The sequence below is a fragment of the Podarcis muralis genome, chromosome 2, assembly GCF_964188315.1.
Source record: "Podarcis muralis chromosome 2, rPodMur119.hap1.1, whole genome shotgun sequence".
Lineage (NCBI taxonomy): Eukaryota > Metazoa > Chordata > Lepidosauria > Squamata > Lacertidae > Podarcis > Podarcis muralis.
The window spans coordinates 21,308,726-21,326,380 of NC_135656.1; the positions used below are offsets into that span (position 1 = coordinate 21,308,726).

General features: G+C 47.1%; 3 protein-coding genes across 3 annotated transcripts in view; 2 read left to right on the forward strand and 1 right to left on the reverse strand.

Annotated features, from left to right (window-relative positions):
- TUBA1A (tubulin alpha 1a) overlaps positions 1–17,655 on the forward strand; it is an 86,598-nt gene that overhangs the window by 18,319 nt on the left and 50,624 nt on the right. The gene's annotated exons all lie outside the window — the stretch shown is intronic.
- LOC114587623 (tubulin alpha-1B chain) overlaps positions 1–17,655 on the forward strand; it is a 105,772-nt gene that overhangs the window by 18,272 nt on the left and 69,845 nt on the right. The window lies entirely within an intron of this gene.
- On the reverse strand, positions 2,437–15,935 carry LOC114587630 (tubulin alpha-1C chain). The gene is made up of 4 exons (XM_028712177.2): positions 15,781–15,935; positions 5,519–5,741; positions 4,116–4,264; positions 2,437–3,516 (listed from the first exon to the last, which is right to left on the reverse strand). Exons 1-4 carry the CDS (start codon positions 15,781–15,783, stop codon positions 2,542–2,544), a joined length of 1,350 nt encoding a protein of 449 aa, XP_028568010.1. The 5' UTR covers positions 15,784–15,935; the 3' UTR covers positions 2,437–2,541.

Consider the following 17,655-nt stretch of genomic DNA (forward strand, 5'->3'; position numbering starts at 1 on the left):
GCCAACAGAAAGAGCTTGCGTATGGCTTTATTACCTCCACTGAACAAAACAGGCATGAAAAATAAAACCCATGTGCTACTCTAGTGGGAGAGGAGATGGCATGTTGCCCATGCACCTCCTTATGAAACAGCCAGGGCCGTCTTACCCATAGGCACTAGGGGTGCGGGGTGTTACGAAAAAGGAGCAATGCAGCAGCGAGCTGCAGCTGGCTGGAAAGCCAAACAGGATGTTGATGTTTGGGACTGTACCGTGGGAACAAAGGGACAGTCTATTCACTGTACTGAGCACCGGATGTTAGCTCAGAGTGTCATCTGGCCTGTACTGGAATTACAGGGGTGGAGTCTCTTTCTCTGCTGTTGGTGTTTGGAGAGTGCAGAGGTGTTTCTCTGTACTGCTGCAAAGACAGAAATAAAGGCATGTAAAAACATTTCTGTCTGTCTCTTTCCCCTCCCTGGGGGAGGCAGGGAGGAGGGAAGAGTGGTGTGTTCTTCTCACGTTTGAGGAGGATCGCCGATAGAGACCTCGCCTGTATCCTGCCGGGAGTCGCAGACGGGGAGGTCAACAAGGAGCTCAAGCCGGGAGCCTGGAGAGTGGCCAATTCCTCTGACAAGGCTTGAAGATTCCAACACGGGGCACCCAGGTGCCAGTCTCTCAGGGGAGTAACCAAACAAACCCCTGTGTTGCAAAGAGAACATCAGCAATGTCAAGGCAACACAATGACCATATACATATGTAATAGACAATCTTTACAGAATTCCTTCAAACCATAACAAGTACAAAATGAAATCTTTAGTCTCAAAGTCTCTGAAATCAATCTTTAAATGAAGCGAGGTGCCAAACTTTGTACGATGAAAGACAAGCTGTGAAGCTTTGTGTATTCAGCAATGATGATGTCCAACACTGAACAGTGATTCTGGATATTGACTCCTGTTTCGTAGAATTCTTTGTCAGCATGGTTGGAGGATATAGAATTGCTTCATAAACTGAAAATAAAATTTTACAGACGATCATATTTGCTCCAGTGTGCTCCAGTGGTGAAATGTTAGCACCATCAAAAAGGTGATCAAAATATCACAAACCTTACCACCACCCAAATGCTGCAAAACCGGTGTAACTAGATATAATGAGATTCAAATTTGCCCTTTCACAGAAAGTTGTAGCGCCTCCCTCCAATTTAAAAAAGATTGCAGTGAAGGCCAAGCAATCTGTTTGCAGACCTTCTGGTGCATTTCGTTGCAAAGGCAATGCTTACAAATCCATAAAGTCACATAATGTAAAGAACGGTCAAGAATATCTATGGGGCTTGTTGCATTGGGGGTGGTCAATCTTAGTAACCAGTCATAAGTTAAGGAGAACGTGGACTAAGGTCAAAGGTCCATCAGCAAACTCCTATTTCTCTTTGCTAGTCAACATACAGTGGGACGCGGGTGGCGCTGTGGGTTAAACCACAGAGCCTAGGACTTGCCAATCATAAGGTTGGCAGTTCGAATCCCCGCGACGGGGTGAGCTCCCATTGCTCGGGCCCTGCTTCTGCCAACCTAGCAGTTTGAAAGCACGTCAAAGTGCAAGTAGATGAATAGGTACCGCTCCAGCGGGAAGGTAAACGGTGTTTCCGTGCGCTGCTCTGGTTCGCCAGAAGCGGCTTAGTCATGCTGGCCACATGACCCGGAAGCTGTACGCTGGCTCCCTTGGCCAATAAAGCGAGATGAGCGCCGCAACCCCAGAGTCGGTCACGACTGGACCTAATGGTCAGGGGTCCCTTTACCTTTACCTTTATACGGTGGTACCTCGAGTTAAGTACGTAATTTGTTCCGGAGGCCCATTCTTAAGCTGAAACTGTTCTTAACCTGAAGCACCACTTTAGCTAATGGGGCCTCCCGCTGCCACTGTGCTGTCGCCGCCCAATTTCTGTCCTCATCCAGAAGCAAAGTTCTTAATCTGAGGTAATATTTCTGGGTTAGCAGAGTCTGTAACCTGAGGTACCACTGTAATTTCTTTGATACCATTTTAAAGATGTTACTTTGAAGCAGGCCAGAGGAATCTTGTTGATGCAATGGCCAAGTTTCTCAGTATCAAATCCGTAAGCAGGAAAGTGGAGTCATGCGCCCCAGCAGGAGAAAAGATTTTGCAACAGAATTGCTAAAGTGCTGCAAATATATAGGTCAGTGCCCTTGCACAGCAAATGCCTGTGTTGTCCTGGTGCAAAGACATTCAAGCTTTGCCAACCCTAAGAGCCCGGCCAGTCCAGCTCCACTCATTCAAAAAGCATGTTCTCAGCTGACATCATCTATAGCAGGACCGAGTCCTACAAACCCTTTATGCAACTCTAAAGCACAGGGCACAGACACATGGTCTCCAATGCTGAATCTTGGACCCAGGCCTACAACCCAGAAGGACAGGGCACGGTTTGTTCTATAAAGAAAGAAACAAGACTGCTTTCAGCTAAACATTTTGTTTAATGAGTCTAACACAATGGGCAGCAGAAGGCATCCAGAAGGAGACAGGAGCGAGAAGTAGAAAACAAACGGATACAAACAGAAATCAGTATTCTTCGCCCTCGTCATCCCCATCGGCACTGTCTGCCCCAACCTCCTCATAATCCTTCTCTAGGGCAGCCATGTCCTCCCGGGCCTCCGAGAACTCGCCTTCCTCCATCCCTTCCCCAACGTACCAGTGGACAAAGGCACGCTTGGCATACATCAGGTCAAACTTGTGGTCCAGGCGAGCCCAGGCCTCAGCAATGGCTGTGGTGTTGCTCAGCATGCAAACAGCACGCTGCACTTTGGCCAGGTCGCCCCCGGGGACCACCGTGGGGGGCTGGTAGTTGATACCAACCTTGAAACCGGTGGGGCACCAGTCCACAAACTGGATGCTACGTTTGGTCTTGATGGTGGCAATAGCAGCGTTGACGTCTTTGGGAACGACGTCCCCACGGTACAACAGGCAGCAGGCCATGTATTTACCGTGACGTGGGTCACATTTCACCATCTGGTTGGCCGGCTCAAAGCAAGCGTTGGTGATTTCTGCTACCGTCAGCTGTTCATGGTAAGCTTTCTCAGCTGAGATGACTGGGGCGTAGGTAGCCAGGGGGAAGTGGATTCGGGGATAGGGCACCAGATTGGTCTGGAATTCTGTGAGGTCTACATTCAGGGCACCGTCAAATCGCAGGGAGGCCGTGATGGAGGACACAATCTGGCTGATAAGGCGGTTGAGGTTGGTGTAAGTGGGGCGCTCAATGTCCAGGTTCCTGCGGCAAATGTCATAGATGGCCTCGTTGTCTACCATGAAGGCGCAGTCGGAGTGCTCCAGGGTGGTGTGGGTGGTCAGGATGGAGTTGTAGGGCTCGACGACAGCTGTGGAGACTTGGGGAGCTGGGTAGATGGAGAACTCCAGCTTGGACTTCTTGCCGTAGTCAACGGACAGGCGCTCCATCAGCAAGGAGGTGAACCCAGAACCGGTGCCCCCACCAAAGCTGTGGAAGACCAGGAAGCCCTGGAGACCTGTGCATTGGTCGGCCTGTTGGAAAGAGGGAGGTTTAAAAGACCCCAGCTCAAAAGTTTAATTCAGCTTGAACATAAAGTGAAACCTCCAACAAAACATTGCAGTGGGATGAGTGGGGGGGGGTGTTTCAGGACCCCCCCTTTGCTATTCCATTTCCCCTCTCCCCTTTGATTTTGCAATTTCTCCTCATTCTAGCATCTAGAATTCTATGGACTCTAAGTACACTCAGTCCTCACTTATTGTGTTGTTTTTATGACATTAACTGCTCTGAGCCCGGCCTCAGCTGGGGAGGGTGGGATACAAATGAAATTATTATTATTATTATTATTATTATTATTATTATTATTATTATTATTATTAGTTTTGGAGGGTCCCCATTTGTTCTTTTTTTAAAGGGTTTTTTCTATTCCCGAAAAGCTGGCCATTCCATCTTAACACGGCCAGTGCTTTTTCTTGCTACAACTATGCTCACATCCGGAACAGAGGAAACAAGAAGGAACGTATTAAAGAAATGTCCTTTCTCCATTTATAATGGGTGTTTTTGCGAAAACGTCTTTCCCGTTGTGTTTAGAAGCCCCTTCCCCCAGTCTCGCAGGCAGCAGACATCAACTCACCAGTTTCCGTATCCTGTCAAGGACCAGGTCAATGATCTCCTTGCCAATGGTGTAGTGGCCCCTGGCATAATTGTTGGCAGCATCCTCCTTGCCAGTGATGAGCTGCTCGGGGTGGAAGAGCTGGCGGTAGGTGCCAGTGCGCACCTCATCTGTGGAGAGACGTGATCCCGAGTGAAATGGTATTTAAGACCATCTGCCCTTGGGGAATCATATCCGTTGTACACCAGGACAAACACATGTCTAAGGCTTCTGAGGAGATTTGGGCGGCATGCCCACCATATAGCTAAAGCACATGACTTCTCCCAAGGAATCCTGGGAACTGTAGTTTGTCAAGGGTGCTGGGGATGTTGGCTCTGTGAGGGGGAAACCACAGTTGCTATGATTCTTGGGGGAGGGGAAGAGAATGGGCTTTAAATACAGTGGTACCTCGGGTTACATACGCTTCAGGTTACATACGCTTCAGGTTACAGACTCCGCTAACCCAGAAATAGTACCTTGGGTTAAGAACTCTGCTTCAGGATGAGAACAGAAATTGTGCTCCGGCGGCGCAGTGGCAGCAGGAGGCCCTGTTAGCTAAAGTGCTGCTTCAGGTTAAGCACAGTTTCAGGTTAAGAACAGACCTCCAGAACAAATTAAGTACTTAACCCGAGGTACCACTGTACATGGTAATTTAAATGTCTCCACCCCCATCGTTCAGCCCAGACACTGAGGTACAGCTCCGAGGGCCTTCTGGCAGTTCCCTGCCTGCGAGATGTGAGGTTACAGGGAACCAGGCAGAGGGCCTTCTCGGTAGTGGCGCCCGCCTCCCATCAGATGTCAAGGAAATAAATATCTGACTTTTAGAAGACATCTGAAGGCAGCCCTGTAGGGAAGCTTTTAATATTTGATCTTTCATTGTGTTTTTAATATCCTGTTGGAAGCTGCCCAGAGTGGCTGGGGAGGCCCAACCAGATGGGCGGGGTATAAGTAACAAATGTATTATTATTATTATTATTATTATTATTATTATTATTATTATTATTATTAGACATCCCTATTTTCAAATCCTTGCGACGGGGTGAGCTCCCGTTGCTCGGTCCCTGCTCCTGCCAACCTAGCAGTTCGAAGTGTCAAACTGCAAGTAGATAAATAGGTACCACTCCGGCGGGAAGGTAAACGGCGTTTCCGTGCACTGCTCTGGTTTGCCAGAAGCAGCTTAGTCATGCTGGCCACATGACCCGGAAGCTGTACGCCGGCTCCCTCGGCCAATAAAGCGAGATGAGCGCCGCAACCCCAGAGTCGGTCGCGACCGGACCTAATGGTCAGGGGTCCCTTTACCTTTTTAGCTTTATTTTCACTGGAGAAATGTTGGAGGGTATGTAAGCTACAGCCCCACCTGTAGCATGTCTTGTTTGTATGCTCACCAATCACAGTTGGCTCCAAGTCTATGAATACGGCCCTGGGCACGTGCTTGCCAGCTCCCGTCTCACTGAAGAAAGTGTTGAAGGAGTCGTCTCCTCCCCCAATGGTTTTGTCACTGGGCATCTGCCCATCAGGCTGGATGCCATGTTCCAGGCAGTAGAGCTCCCAGCATGCATTGCCAATCTGGACTCCGGCTTGGCCAACGTGGACAGAGATGCACTCGCGCTGTGAAAAGAAGCAGCTATAGTAGTAGCTCCAGCAGAAATACAGCTCTCAGGGAGGTTTCGGCTGAAGGGCCGGTCACCACTTGACAATTTCCCCACGTGTCAATCAATTACCACCCGTTCCCATGCAAATTCAAGTTAGCGAAATTAACCGTGACCTGTTCTTAGAAAACATTAACCATTCCCCCCTCCCCTCTGTGGGCAAGGTACGCTTCAGCAGCTTAAACTCATGTGCAAGTCAACCTGTAACTACTTATGCACCAATTCACAGGGTGACTTTGGGCTGCTAATTGCAGCAGCCTCGTTTATCTTCTACTTCAGAAGTGGAGGCATTTGACTTGCCTCCAGAATTGCTGAGATGAAAGAGCAGTTCTCACAAAGGCACTAGCCACTGTTTCTGAGCAAATCTTTGCTAGTTAGCTGCTTCGTTACCGGTAGGGCTGCCATCTTTCTAAAAGTAAAAACCAGGACATCCCAAAGGTTGTTGAGTTTTGGTTTTTTTTTACAAAAACACCAACAGTCTTGCCTAAAATCCAGGACAAAGCGCCGACCAACATCAATTCCATCTTTGAAATTCCAATAATGTTACAAGTGTAAAATACATTGCAAGTGTCATGTCTTTTGCTACTTGTAATGTGGCAGATATTACGGACAAAATGGAGAGATACTGTATAAAATATGGATTATGAAATAATATGCAGTTGAAAAGGTTCTCAATAGGACCCATGGAAGGGAAGGTGGAAAATTCTAAATATGGATATGTATTTTATATTGTTATAATTCTGTATTTGTAAAACCAAATAAACTTTATTTCAATAAAAGAAGTCCTTATAATGTCCTGGGAAAACCAGGCGTACGACAGCCCTGGTTACTAACAGGCTGTTGTGTAATTTTCATGCAACAGAACAGTCTATTCATAAACCCCCATCATTAAGGAAGTCTTCTTGCCCGTTTAGAATTGAAATGCATGTTATTAGAAATTATGTGCTTACTGATGACTTGTAGAATATTCTGAAGACTTGACAGTACAAAAGCAAAGGCAGCCACAATTCATTGACTTAGAAACAGGATATGTGAAAAATACACTCCTCTTTTAATAAGTGAGATGTTGATACAGTGGTGCCCCGCAAGACGAAAAACTCGCTAGACGAAAGAGTTTTCCGTTTTTTGAGGTGCTTCGCAAGACGAATTTCCCTATGGGCTTGCTTCGCAAGACGAAACGTCTTGCGAGTTCTTGCGAGTTTGTTTCCTTTTTCTTAAAGCCGCTAAGCCGTTAATAGCCGCTAAGCCGCTAATAGCCGTTAAGCCGCTAATAGCCATGCTTCGCAAGACGAAGAGACTCGCGGAATGGATTAATTTTGTCTTGCGAGGCACCACTGTATTTGGAGTTCTTTTCAGTAGGGTTGCCATATTTCAAAAAAGAGCTTTTTCTTTCTTTCTTTTTTGGAACCCCCCGAAGTTGTTGAGCTTTTCCCCCCAAGATCCAGGACAAAGCACCACATTTTGGAAATTCTCCCTGGAAATATGGCAGCCCTATTTTGAGAAGAGTTAAGTTCTCACTTTATGCTTCTGTTTGACCATTGGTAACAGATACATGTCTTATGACAGCTTTTTCAGCTAACAGCATCTGCCCATCTGAAGAGCACTCAAAATGGAATTCCTGCAGCTTCAACGGATATGCCTGGCCTTTCACCTTTGAAACAGGAAGACTTCCCCATCTCCACAAACATTCCAGATTAGAATGTTGTCCCTTTCTTGGTGCCTGAATAGCAGTCTACTGGATGAGCAATATTAGCAGTGCTCATTCCAAGTACAGTAGTACCTCGGGTTACATACGCTTCAGGTTACATACGCTTCAGGTTACAGACTCTGCTAACCCAGAAATAGTACCTCAGGTTAAGAACTTTGCTTCAGGATGAGAACAGAAATCGTGTTCCGGTGGTGTGGCGGCTGCAGGAGGCCCCATTAGCTAAAGTAGTGCTTCAGGTTAAGAACAGTTTCAGGTTAAGAACAGACCTCCAGAACGAATGAAGTACTTAACCCGAGGTACCACTGTATTCTTTAATCCTCAAATCTGGAGTTCTTCACCATACAGACTCATAGTATAACTACAGTGGTACCTCGCAAGACGAATGCCTCGCAAGACGGAAAACTTGCAAGATGAAAGGGTTTTTGGTTTTTTTAGTTGCTTCGCAAGACGATTTTCCCTATGGGCTTGCTTCGCAAGACGGAAACGCCTTGCAAGTTTGTTTCCTTTTTCTTAAAACCGTTAATACAGTTGCGACTTGGCTTCGAGGAGCAACTCATAGCAGGCGGTGTGGTAGTGAGGTTTTTGAAGACTTTGGTGATTTTTGAAGCTTTTCCAAAACTTTTCCGAAACCGTGCTTCACAAGACGAAAAAATCGCAAGACGAAAAAACTCGTGGAACGAATTAATTTCGTCTTGCGAGGCACCACTGTAGTCAGAGGAATTGGTTAGGGTGAATTTCATTTCTGAAGGCCATTTTGAAGTCATTAATCCTATTTAGAGGTTTAAATGGGCAGCACAACTTCAATGAGCTCAGCAGTTTCTAAAAAAATTTTTTAGCAAAATGTATCTTACCACTTGACTTTTAAAAGAAACGCATCAAATTGGTTCATAGAACCTCAAAGCAGTTTACACAGCTGGCCTTTGTGGTTAGGGGTAGGTATGCCCCAATTAATCCTATATTTGGTCTTTCAAGGGAAAGGTACAAACCTCAAGACGACCAGCAGTAAAGTTTTTGCAACAGATTGTTTAAAAGAAAAAGAACTTATCAGAGGCATTCCGTGCTTTTGCTGAAGACAAGAATTTCAAGGCTATACTAACCCTTATACTGGAATCCTTCTCGCTTAATAATCCCATGTAAATATGCACAAGATGGCAGTTTTAACTCCAGAGGAATGCAGTGGACGTCATTCAAGGAGACATTGAGTAGGATTGTGTAGCCAGTGTGAGAAACAAGACGGATAGGTCAGAGGAAATTCAACTATGGTAGCAATTTGTGAATTGTTCATGCAAAGCAGAACATGTTTTGCATTCTGTCCTTGTTTGAAGACAATGTGCCTTTATTTCCCGGCCTTAAAAGCTTAGAAGGTTCATAAGTAATGTTCTAGCCCATGGGTAGCCAAATTAAGGCCCAGGGGCCGGATCCGGCCCAATCACCTTCTAAATCCGGCCCGGGGATGGTCCGGGAATCAACGTGTTTTTACTTGAGTAGAATGTGTGCTTTTATTTAAAATGCATCTCTGGGTTATTTGTGGAGTATAGGAATTTGTTCTTTTCTCCCCCAAAATATAGTCCAGCCCCCCACAAGGTCTGAGGGACAGTGGACCGGCCCCCTGCTGAAAATGTTTGCTGGCCCCTGTTCTAGCCAGTACAGTGGTACCTCAGGTTAAGTACTTAATTCATTCCAGAGGTCCATTCTTAACCTGAAACTGTTCTTAACCTGAAGCACCGCTTTAGCTAATGGGGCCTCCTGCTGCTGCCGCGCCGCCGGAGCACGATTTCTGTTCTCATCCTGAAGCAAAGTGTCTGTAACCTGAGGTACCACTGTAAGAGTTCCAGTTAGCAAACTTTGCCATGGAAGCCGAACAGTGGAAGGGCACCGGTGGCAGGACGCCTCAGTAGGGAAAGCGCGCCTCAGTTTAAGAATGCTTTGGTTTAAGAATGGACTTCCGGAACGGGTTAGGTTCATCAACTGAGGTACCACTGTATTAGGCTTCATGCTTCCAAGTACTGCTTGTTCACTTTACTAGTCTTTTCCAGAAGGAAATGCCTACTAAATGGAAGCTTGATATATAAATGCAAACATCTTGTTCCTCCTTAAGCAGCACCAGCCTAGTTGAAGAATATCGGGCAGGGAGACAGATTATAATGGGCAGAGTACCTTCAATAAGTACAGACTCTCCATATGCATTACAGTGGTACCTCAGGTTACATACGCTTCAGCTTACAGACTCCGCTAACCCAGAAATAGTACCTTGGGTTAAGAACTTTGCTTCAGGATGAGAACAGAAATCGGGCGGCGGCAGCAGGAGGCTCCATTAGCTAAAGTGGTGTTTCAGGTTAAGAACAGTTTCAGGTTAAGAACAGACCTCCAGAATGAATTAAGTTTGTAACCAGAGGTACCACTGTACTTCCGGTTTTGCAGAGTTCGTTTACCCAATAGTTCGTGAACAGGGCTGTTCGTAGACCGTGGTACCACTGTATACAGTTGCAACTGTCTTGCCCCTTCTTAAACACTACTACTTGAAGAATATGCAGACACAGAGATGAATGAACAAGTGACTGTCCTGGTCAAAGAGTACACTGCAATGTCTCCAGGTAGAATTATGTTTACAAGACTCCTATGGTGGTTAAACTACAGAGCCTATGGCTTGCCGATCAGAAGGTTGGCGGTTCGAATCCCCACGACGGGGTGAGCTCCCATTGCTTGGTCCCTGCTCCTGCCAACCTAGCAGTTCGAAAGCACGTCAAAGTGCAAGTAGATAAATAGGTACTGCTCCGGCGGGAAGGTAAACGGCGTTTCTGTGTGCTGCTCTGGTTCGCCAGAAGCGGCTTAGTCATGTTGGCCACATGACCCGGAAGCTGTACGCCAGCTCCCTTGGCCAATAAAGCAAGATGAGCGCCGCAACCCCAGAGTCCGCGACTGGACCTAATGGTCAGGGGTCCCTTTACCTTTACCTTTATAAGATAAGAAGCCAAAGATAAAGGGGTATGGACAGCACAAAGTAACAGGGGCAAAAACAAACAAAAAAAACAACACTAACAAGGGGGTGTGGCTGCAGGTCATCAGTCAGCAATGGAGATTTGGAAGCTGGTGATTTTTGGAAACCAGCGTGGACCGCGGAGAGGAAGATGAGAAGCAAATTGTACACTGTTTTGGACTAGCTCACCACACCTTAAGGGCTCCGATTTCCAAGACTTATTTCCTCAAGTGCAGCACCAGGAAGTCTCTTTAGACATTTCTACAGTGCTTGAAGGGACACAGGTGGCGCTGTGGGTTAAACCACGGAGCCTAGGACTTGCCGATCAGAAGGTCAGCGGTTTGAATCCCCGCGACGGGGTGAGCTCCCATTGCTCCGTCCCTGCTCCTGCCAACCTAGCAGTTCGAAAGCACATCAAAGTGCAAATAGATAAATAGGTACCACTCTGGTGGGAAGTTAAACGGCGTTTCCATGTACTGCTCTGGTTCGCCAGAAGCAGCTTAGTCATGCTGGCCACATACCCGGAAGCTGTCTGCGGACAAACACCGGCTCAATCAGCCAGTAAAGCGAGATGAGCGCCGCAACCCCAGAGTCGAACGCGACTGGACTTAACGGTCAGGGGTCCCTTTACCTTTACAGTTCTTGAATAGTCTAGTCCTGTGGTAGCATATTACACCGATCCTGGTCCAACTGCACTGGCTACCAATGAGTAAATTCAAAGTGCTGGTTTTGACCTATAAAGCCTTAAATGGCTCAGGACCACAATACCTCAAGGACCGCCTCTTTCCATATGAACCCACCTGGACCCTGAGATCATCTTCTGGGGCCCTCCTTCGTGTGCCTCCTCAAGAGATCTAGAGCAGGGGTCAGCAAACTATTTCAGCAGGGGGCCGGTCCACTGTCCCTCAGACCTTGTGGGGGGCCGGACTATATTTTGAGGGGGGGGGAGAGAACGAATTCCTATTCCCCACAAATAACCCAGAGATGCATTTTAAATAAAAGGACACATTCTACTCATGTAAAAACACACTGATTTCCGGACCGTCCGCAGGCCGGATTGAGAAGGCGGTTGGGCCGGATCCAGCCCCCCGGCCTTAGTTTCCCTACCCATGATCTAGAGCAGCCTTTCTCAACCTGTGGATCCCCAGATGTTGAACTACAACTTCCATCACCCCTAGCTAGCAAGGCCAGAGCTCAGGGATGATGGGAGTTGTAGTCCAACAACATCTGGGGACTCACAGGTTGAGAACCGCTGATCTAGAGTGTGGCAACACAAGAACAAACCTTCTCTGCAGTGGCTCCCCATTTGTGGAATGCTCTCCCCAGGGAAGTTCACCTGGCACCTTCATAAAACGTTCCTTTTTAACCAGGCCTTTTGTTGATTTGATTGACATCTTTGCCCTTTTAAAATGTGGGGGTTTGGGTGGGAGGGGGTTATTGGGTTGTTATCTTTATTTTGATTATATATTCTGTTGTTTTACATTTTTTATTTTGCTCTGTGAACTGCCCTGAGACCTCCGTGTATACGGCGGTATATAAATTCAATAAATAAATACCTAACATATCCCAATATCACTGGAGTGCAGCTCCCATCCATGATGAATGGCCTTGCTGGCTGCAGCTGATGGAAACAGGTGAGTCACCCAGTAACCCATCTGGACTCCAAAATACACTTTATTGGATATTTGTATATTTCTATTTCTTTATTAAATTTATACACTGCCCTTCATCTGAAGATCACAGGGCAGTTTACAGCAGAAAGATACAAAAGGAAAACTCAAAATACATATAAATGACAAAAAAAATGCCTCCTATAACGACACTTGGTTGTGTTTAGTCTAATTTCACAGAAAGAGAAATTTTTCCATCATATCTGGACAAACAATTAATTACTGTACAGACTATTTAAATGTAATAGCCGAGCTGAAACCGCAAAGAGATAGTTGGAAGTCAATAAAACTAATAAGGGACTCAAACTAGTATGAAGGTAATTTCTTCTTATAATTTTGTGTATAGATTATTCAAGTTATGGTTTGTACTCCTTAAATAATGTTGTTGATAAATATTTTTCTGTCTTGTTTAGGGTTCCCCCCCTTTTTTTCTGTTCGTAAGCTGAGTTTATCTTTTTTCAATGTTTCACATTATAGCCTTTTGTGCTACTATCTTACGTATCTTTTATTTGCTTTTTTGTAAACTTTGGAAATGTATTGAAATAAAAAATAAACAAATGACCAAAAAAAAACCCAATAACACCCACTCACACACAAATGCTATAATTTATTACATTAATGGCTATCCCTGGCATCAACTATATTCTAAGATTAACTGTGTTACATTTATGGCATCTTCAATTTGAGCCTGTTCTGCTTCCATTCTTTTAATAATCTGCACAGAGAGATGCCTGACTGTAACAGCCACAATGCAGGCCCTGTGCTCAGAGCTCTTCCCTTGATAAAAAAAAATGGCAAGGCCTGGATATTATAGGGGAGCTGGAGTTCAAGGGAGTCGTGGTTCCTAGTCTGTAATGCTTGCTTCTAATAATAATAATAATAATAATAATAATAATAATAATAATAATTTATTATTTATACCCCGCCCATCTGGCTGAGTTTCCCCAGCCACTCTGGGCGGCTCCCAATCAGTGTTAAAAACAGTACAGCGTTACATATTAAAAACTTCCCTGAACAGGGCTGCCTTAAGATGTCTTCTGAATGTCAGGTAATTATTTATCTCTTTGACATCTGATGGGAGGGCGTTCCTCAGGGCAGGCGCCACTACCGAGAAGGCCCTCTGTCTGGTTCCCTGTAGCCTCACTTCTCGCAATGAGGGAACCGCCAGAAGGCCCTTGACGCTGGACCTCAGTGTCCGGGCTGAACAATGGGGGTGGAGACGCTCCTTCAGGTATACAGGACCGAGGCCGTTTAGGGCTTTAAAGGTCAGCACCAACACGCTGAATTGTGCTCGGAAACGTACTGGGAGCCAATGCAGATCTCTCAGAATTTATATCTTCTTCAGGAGTGCCCATCTTCTAATCTAGATGCTAATGGGTAGATGTTTCGAAACCAACTATTTTGAATTCCTGACTAGATTAGGCTTGCTGTAGCTGGTTGTTTGCCATGGAGGCAGTATTCAGCAACAGCTGAAAACAGAAGAGAAGGCTACCCACACGACAGATCCAAGGCGGGGTGGGGCTTACCTGCCCCCACCCCGAATATTTTATTGAAGTTGGCATCCCTGGTGCAGACGTATATAAACTTTATGAAGTAAATAAATCACTACTTACTGAGCAGCCTCATACATTTTTATTGATGCTGCAACTGCATCTTGAGTACTTTACTACATCCCTTTTCGATTATAAAAATTCTACCTTCCATTGTCCTTCCTTGACTCTGGCTGTACGTGCCACACCTTCCAGCACATGTTAAACGAACTTTCGTCCTTTTCACCAGCAGCTGGGCATTATGCAATGCCGCAGAAAGCCCCTTATAATAATAATTTATTATTTGTACCCCGCCCATCTGGCTGGGTTTCCACCGCCACTCTGGGCGGCTTCCAACAAAGATTAAAAATACATAAAAATGTCACACATTAAAAACTTCCCTGAACAGGGCTGCCTTCAGATGTTTTCTAAATGTCAGGTAGTTTGACATCTTTGACATCAGATGGGAGGGCCTTCCACAGGGTGGGCGCCACTACCAAGAAGACCCTCTGCCTGGTTACCTGTAGCTTTGCTTCTCACAGTGAGGGAACTGCCAGAAGGCCCTCGGCACTGGACCTCAGTGTCCGGGCTGTACGATGAGGGTGGAGATGCTCCTTCAGGGATACTGGGCCGAGGTCGTTTAGGGCATTTCTTTGCAAGAGCAGCTGGCAAGTCCAAACTTGGCCACTTTCGCTTTCAAGATGCTACGCAAGCCCAAAGGAGCTTGCCTTTTAAGTGTTACCCAAAACAGCTTAGGCCGGCACTTTTGCAATGGGCATTTGGAAACAGAGCGGTTTTTAGAGAGCTGTGATTTGGAGAAGCGCTCTGATTCACAGCACTTCCTTCTTTTAACCAATAGCCAAAATAAGCAAGCACAAGTTTGGTTCTCCGACAGGCCCCTTCCACCACATTCTCTGCACCCTGCTTGTGTAGATCTTTTGAACCCGGCTGCGTTAAGCGTCTTAGCATGCCGTGTCCAAAGTCAAGAAGGGAGATGGTGCCAGGAAACTGTCATTCTGAGCTTAAGAGGGTCACGTCCTGCCGCTGAGCATTGCAAAAGCAAGATAACCGCGCAGTCTGGAGGATTTTGGAAAGAGCTTATTTGCAGATCCACGGAGACCCATTTCTCAGAATGAGTAAAGGGAGGCTTCTAGCAACCCCTCCCTGTTTCTCGCACATACGATTATCCTCCTGGGCCTGAGTTGTTGCTCCTTGACTACCCATGAATCCTGCTTCAGGCTTATCTCCTACCAGGCTCTACAGAGCTGCAAGAGAGCAACAAATACACTCCAAACCCTCTCCCCCAGGATTATCAGTATCCAGCGCCTGACTCAGGCAGGGAAGGCACCTCATGTCAGCTAAATCGAGATTCAGAAAAGTTCCCCAGAGCTGGGTTCGCCCATTGGGTGGGAGTGGATGTCTATTACTATTATATTATTATTATAATTATACATGAGGAAGCTGGCAACAGAGCTGCGCATCCTGCCCACATACCTAAACCTCAGCGCGTTAGTTTGCTCACCCCACCCTTGGCGTGCAAAATCAAGACATCAGCCCAGCAGACACGTGTCTGCGCGTTACGATCCCCACGTCCTACACGCAAGTGCTCTTCCCCCGATGTTTTTTTTGTTTTCCTAAGCGCTGGGCCCCATCGCAGGAGTCAGAGAAAAGCTCCAGCGCAGCCGCGATGGGGCCAGGGGCCATCTCCCGAGGGGAAGGGAAGGGCGACTCGACGCCACACCTCCCCATTCACACGAGATCTCAACCTGGCGCCCTTCAGCCACACCCATGACCGGCTTTCCCGCTACACACGTGTTCCGGGAGACCCAGCTGGCTGCCAACACGCGAAGGACACGGTGCCAACGCCCTGGGGTGCCCGAGTATCCACAAAATTGCCCACGAAGGGGCCAGGCACCCACAAATTTCGGGGCCAGGGCTGTGCACGCTGCATGGCACCCACGGGCCCAGCTGACACAGTCCTGCGCGCCTTCCCAAGACCCACGAGGAAACACGCATTGCGCTTTAACCAGCCTTGTTTCCCCTTTCCCAAGGCACCAAAATCCCCAGAACCGAAGCCGAGGTGAGGCTACAGGAGCATCCGACCCAAGACTTACCATGTTTCCCGGCAGGCAGGATAGAGACCAAACAGATAAAGGAGAAAGAGAAGGCTGAGAAACGGGATGAGCTCCGCCTTCCTCACGAACCGACCCGTTCAGGGAGTCGCCAGTGAGCAAAAACTTCTTCCCAACTTCAGCACTTTGCCGCGGGTGGGGGGGGGGGTGGCTTTTACTTTTATAAGGCGTGAGTGACGTATGCAACGGGGGCGGGGCTTCGTGGCTGGAACAGAAGGGGGGGAGAGGGAGGCGCACCGCCCCCGCTCTGACCCCTGATTGGCACGTTCGAATTCCCCGAAAGGGGAAGGCGGGGACGAGCGAGCTCAGAATTCGAACCCAGACCCGAGCTAAAGGCGCTTTCTACCTCCACGAAACAGAGTTGGGGTGCCAACTTGAATAAAATATGCGGGGGGGGGGCAAGCAGGTAAGCCCCGCCCCGCGCAATCGATCACAAGACACAAACACACACCCAATGGCTATGCCCAGCAACTTTGGGGGGGGGGTGTCAGCCCCCTCAAATATTTTATATGGGGTGGGGGGGAAAGGACCACAGCCCCGCGCTTCCCATGCCTGCAAATGAAAGCATGTCTTACTTGCAAGTTAATTCCATCTTAAATAACAGAACTTATTCTTATCTGAGCCAGCTCTTCCTGCCTGTGGTTCTGGAGGGATGTGTTGGGCCATGACTGAAGTATTGGACTGAGCACAAAGACTTGATTGTCGTCCTGTACTTCCCACAGATCTTCCTACTATTATCATAAAGGTAAAGGGACCCCTGACCATTAGGTCCAGTCGTGGCCGACTCTGGGGTTGCGGCGCTCATCTCGCTTTATTGGCCGAGGGAGCCGGCGTTTGTCCACAGACAGCTTCCGGGTCATGTGGCCAGCATGACTAAGCCGCTTCTGGCAAACATGAGAGTCCTTCAGCTCTCTATATTGGACAAACAGGCCAAACCTTACGCCAAAGAATAAACGGACATAAATCTGACATCAAGAATCACAAGACAGAGAAACCAGTAGGAGAACACTTCAATCTCCCAGGACATTCTATACAAGATCTCAAAGTAGCTGTTTTACTACAAAGGAATTTCAGAAATAGACTGGAAAGAGAAGCTGCTGAATTGCAACTTATTACCAAACTTAAAACCATGGAGAGACCTGGTCTGAACAAAGACATTGGATTCTTATCTCATTATACATGACAAAGCCATTTTTCACCTTCTCACCCCTTGCTTTTTCCTGTAAGACCTATTGCAGTCGTTAAGAGTCGTCAACAGGCTCATCACAGCTATCTGCCAATCACCCATTCCCACCACCCTTCTGAGTAATACCCCTCCCCACCAGTGTATCTGAAGAAGTGTGCATGCACACGAAAGCTCATACCAAGAACTAACTTAGTTGGTCTTTAAGGTGCTACTGGAAGGAATTTTTTTTGTTTTGACTATGTCAGACCAACACGGCTACCTATCTGTAACGGAAACACCGTTTACCTTCCCGCCGGAGCGGTCCCTATTTATCTACTTGCACTTTTGACGTGCTTTCGAACTGCTAGGTTGGCAGGAGCTGGGACCGAGCAACGGGAGCTCACCCTGTCACAGGGATTCGAACTGCCGACCTTCTGATCGGCAAGTCCTAGGCTCTGCGGTTTAACCCACAGCGCCACCTGCGTCCCCTGTACAGTGGTACCTCTGGTTAAATACTTACGGTAATTCGTTCTGGAGGTCCGTTCTTAACCTGAAACTGTTCTTAACATGAAGCACCATTTTAGCTAATGGGACCTCCCCGCTGCCACACGATTTCTGTTCTCATCCTGAAGCAAAGTTCTTAACCCGAGGTACTATTTCTGGGTTAGTGGAGTCTGTAACCTGAAGCGTAT

Coding starts and splice junctions, on each gene's coding strand:
- LOC114587630 (XM_028712177.2), bottom strand. Junction 4,265..5,518: donor CTTGGAGCCAACTGTGATTG/GTGAGCATACAA, acceptor GTCTCTCCACAG/ATGAGGTGCGCACTGGCACC. Junction 3,517..4,115: donor TTGACAGGATACGGAAACTG/GTGAGTTGATGT, acceptor TCTTTCCAACAG/GCCGACCAATGCACAGGTCT.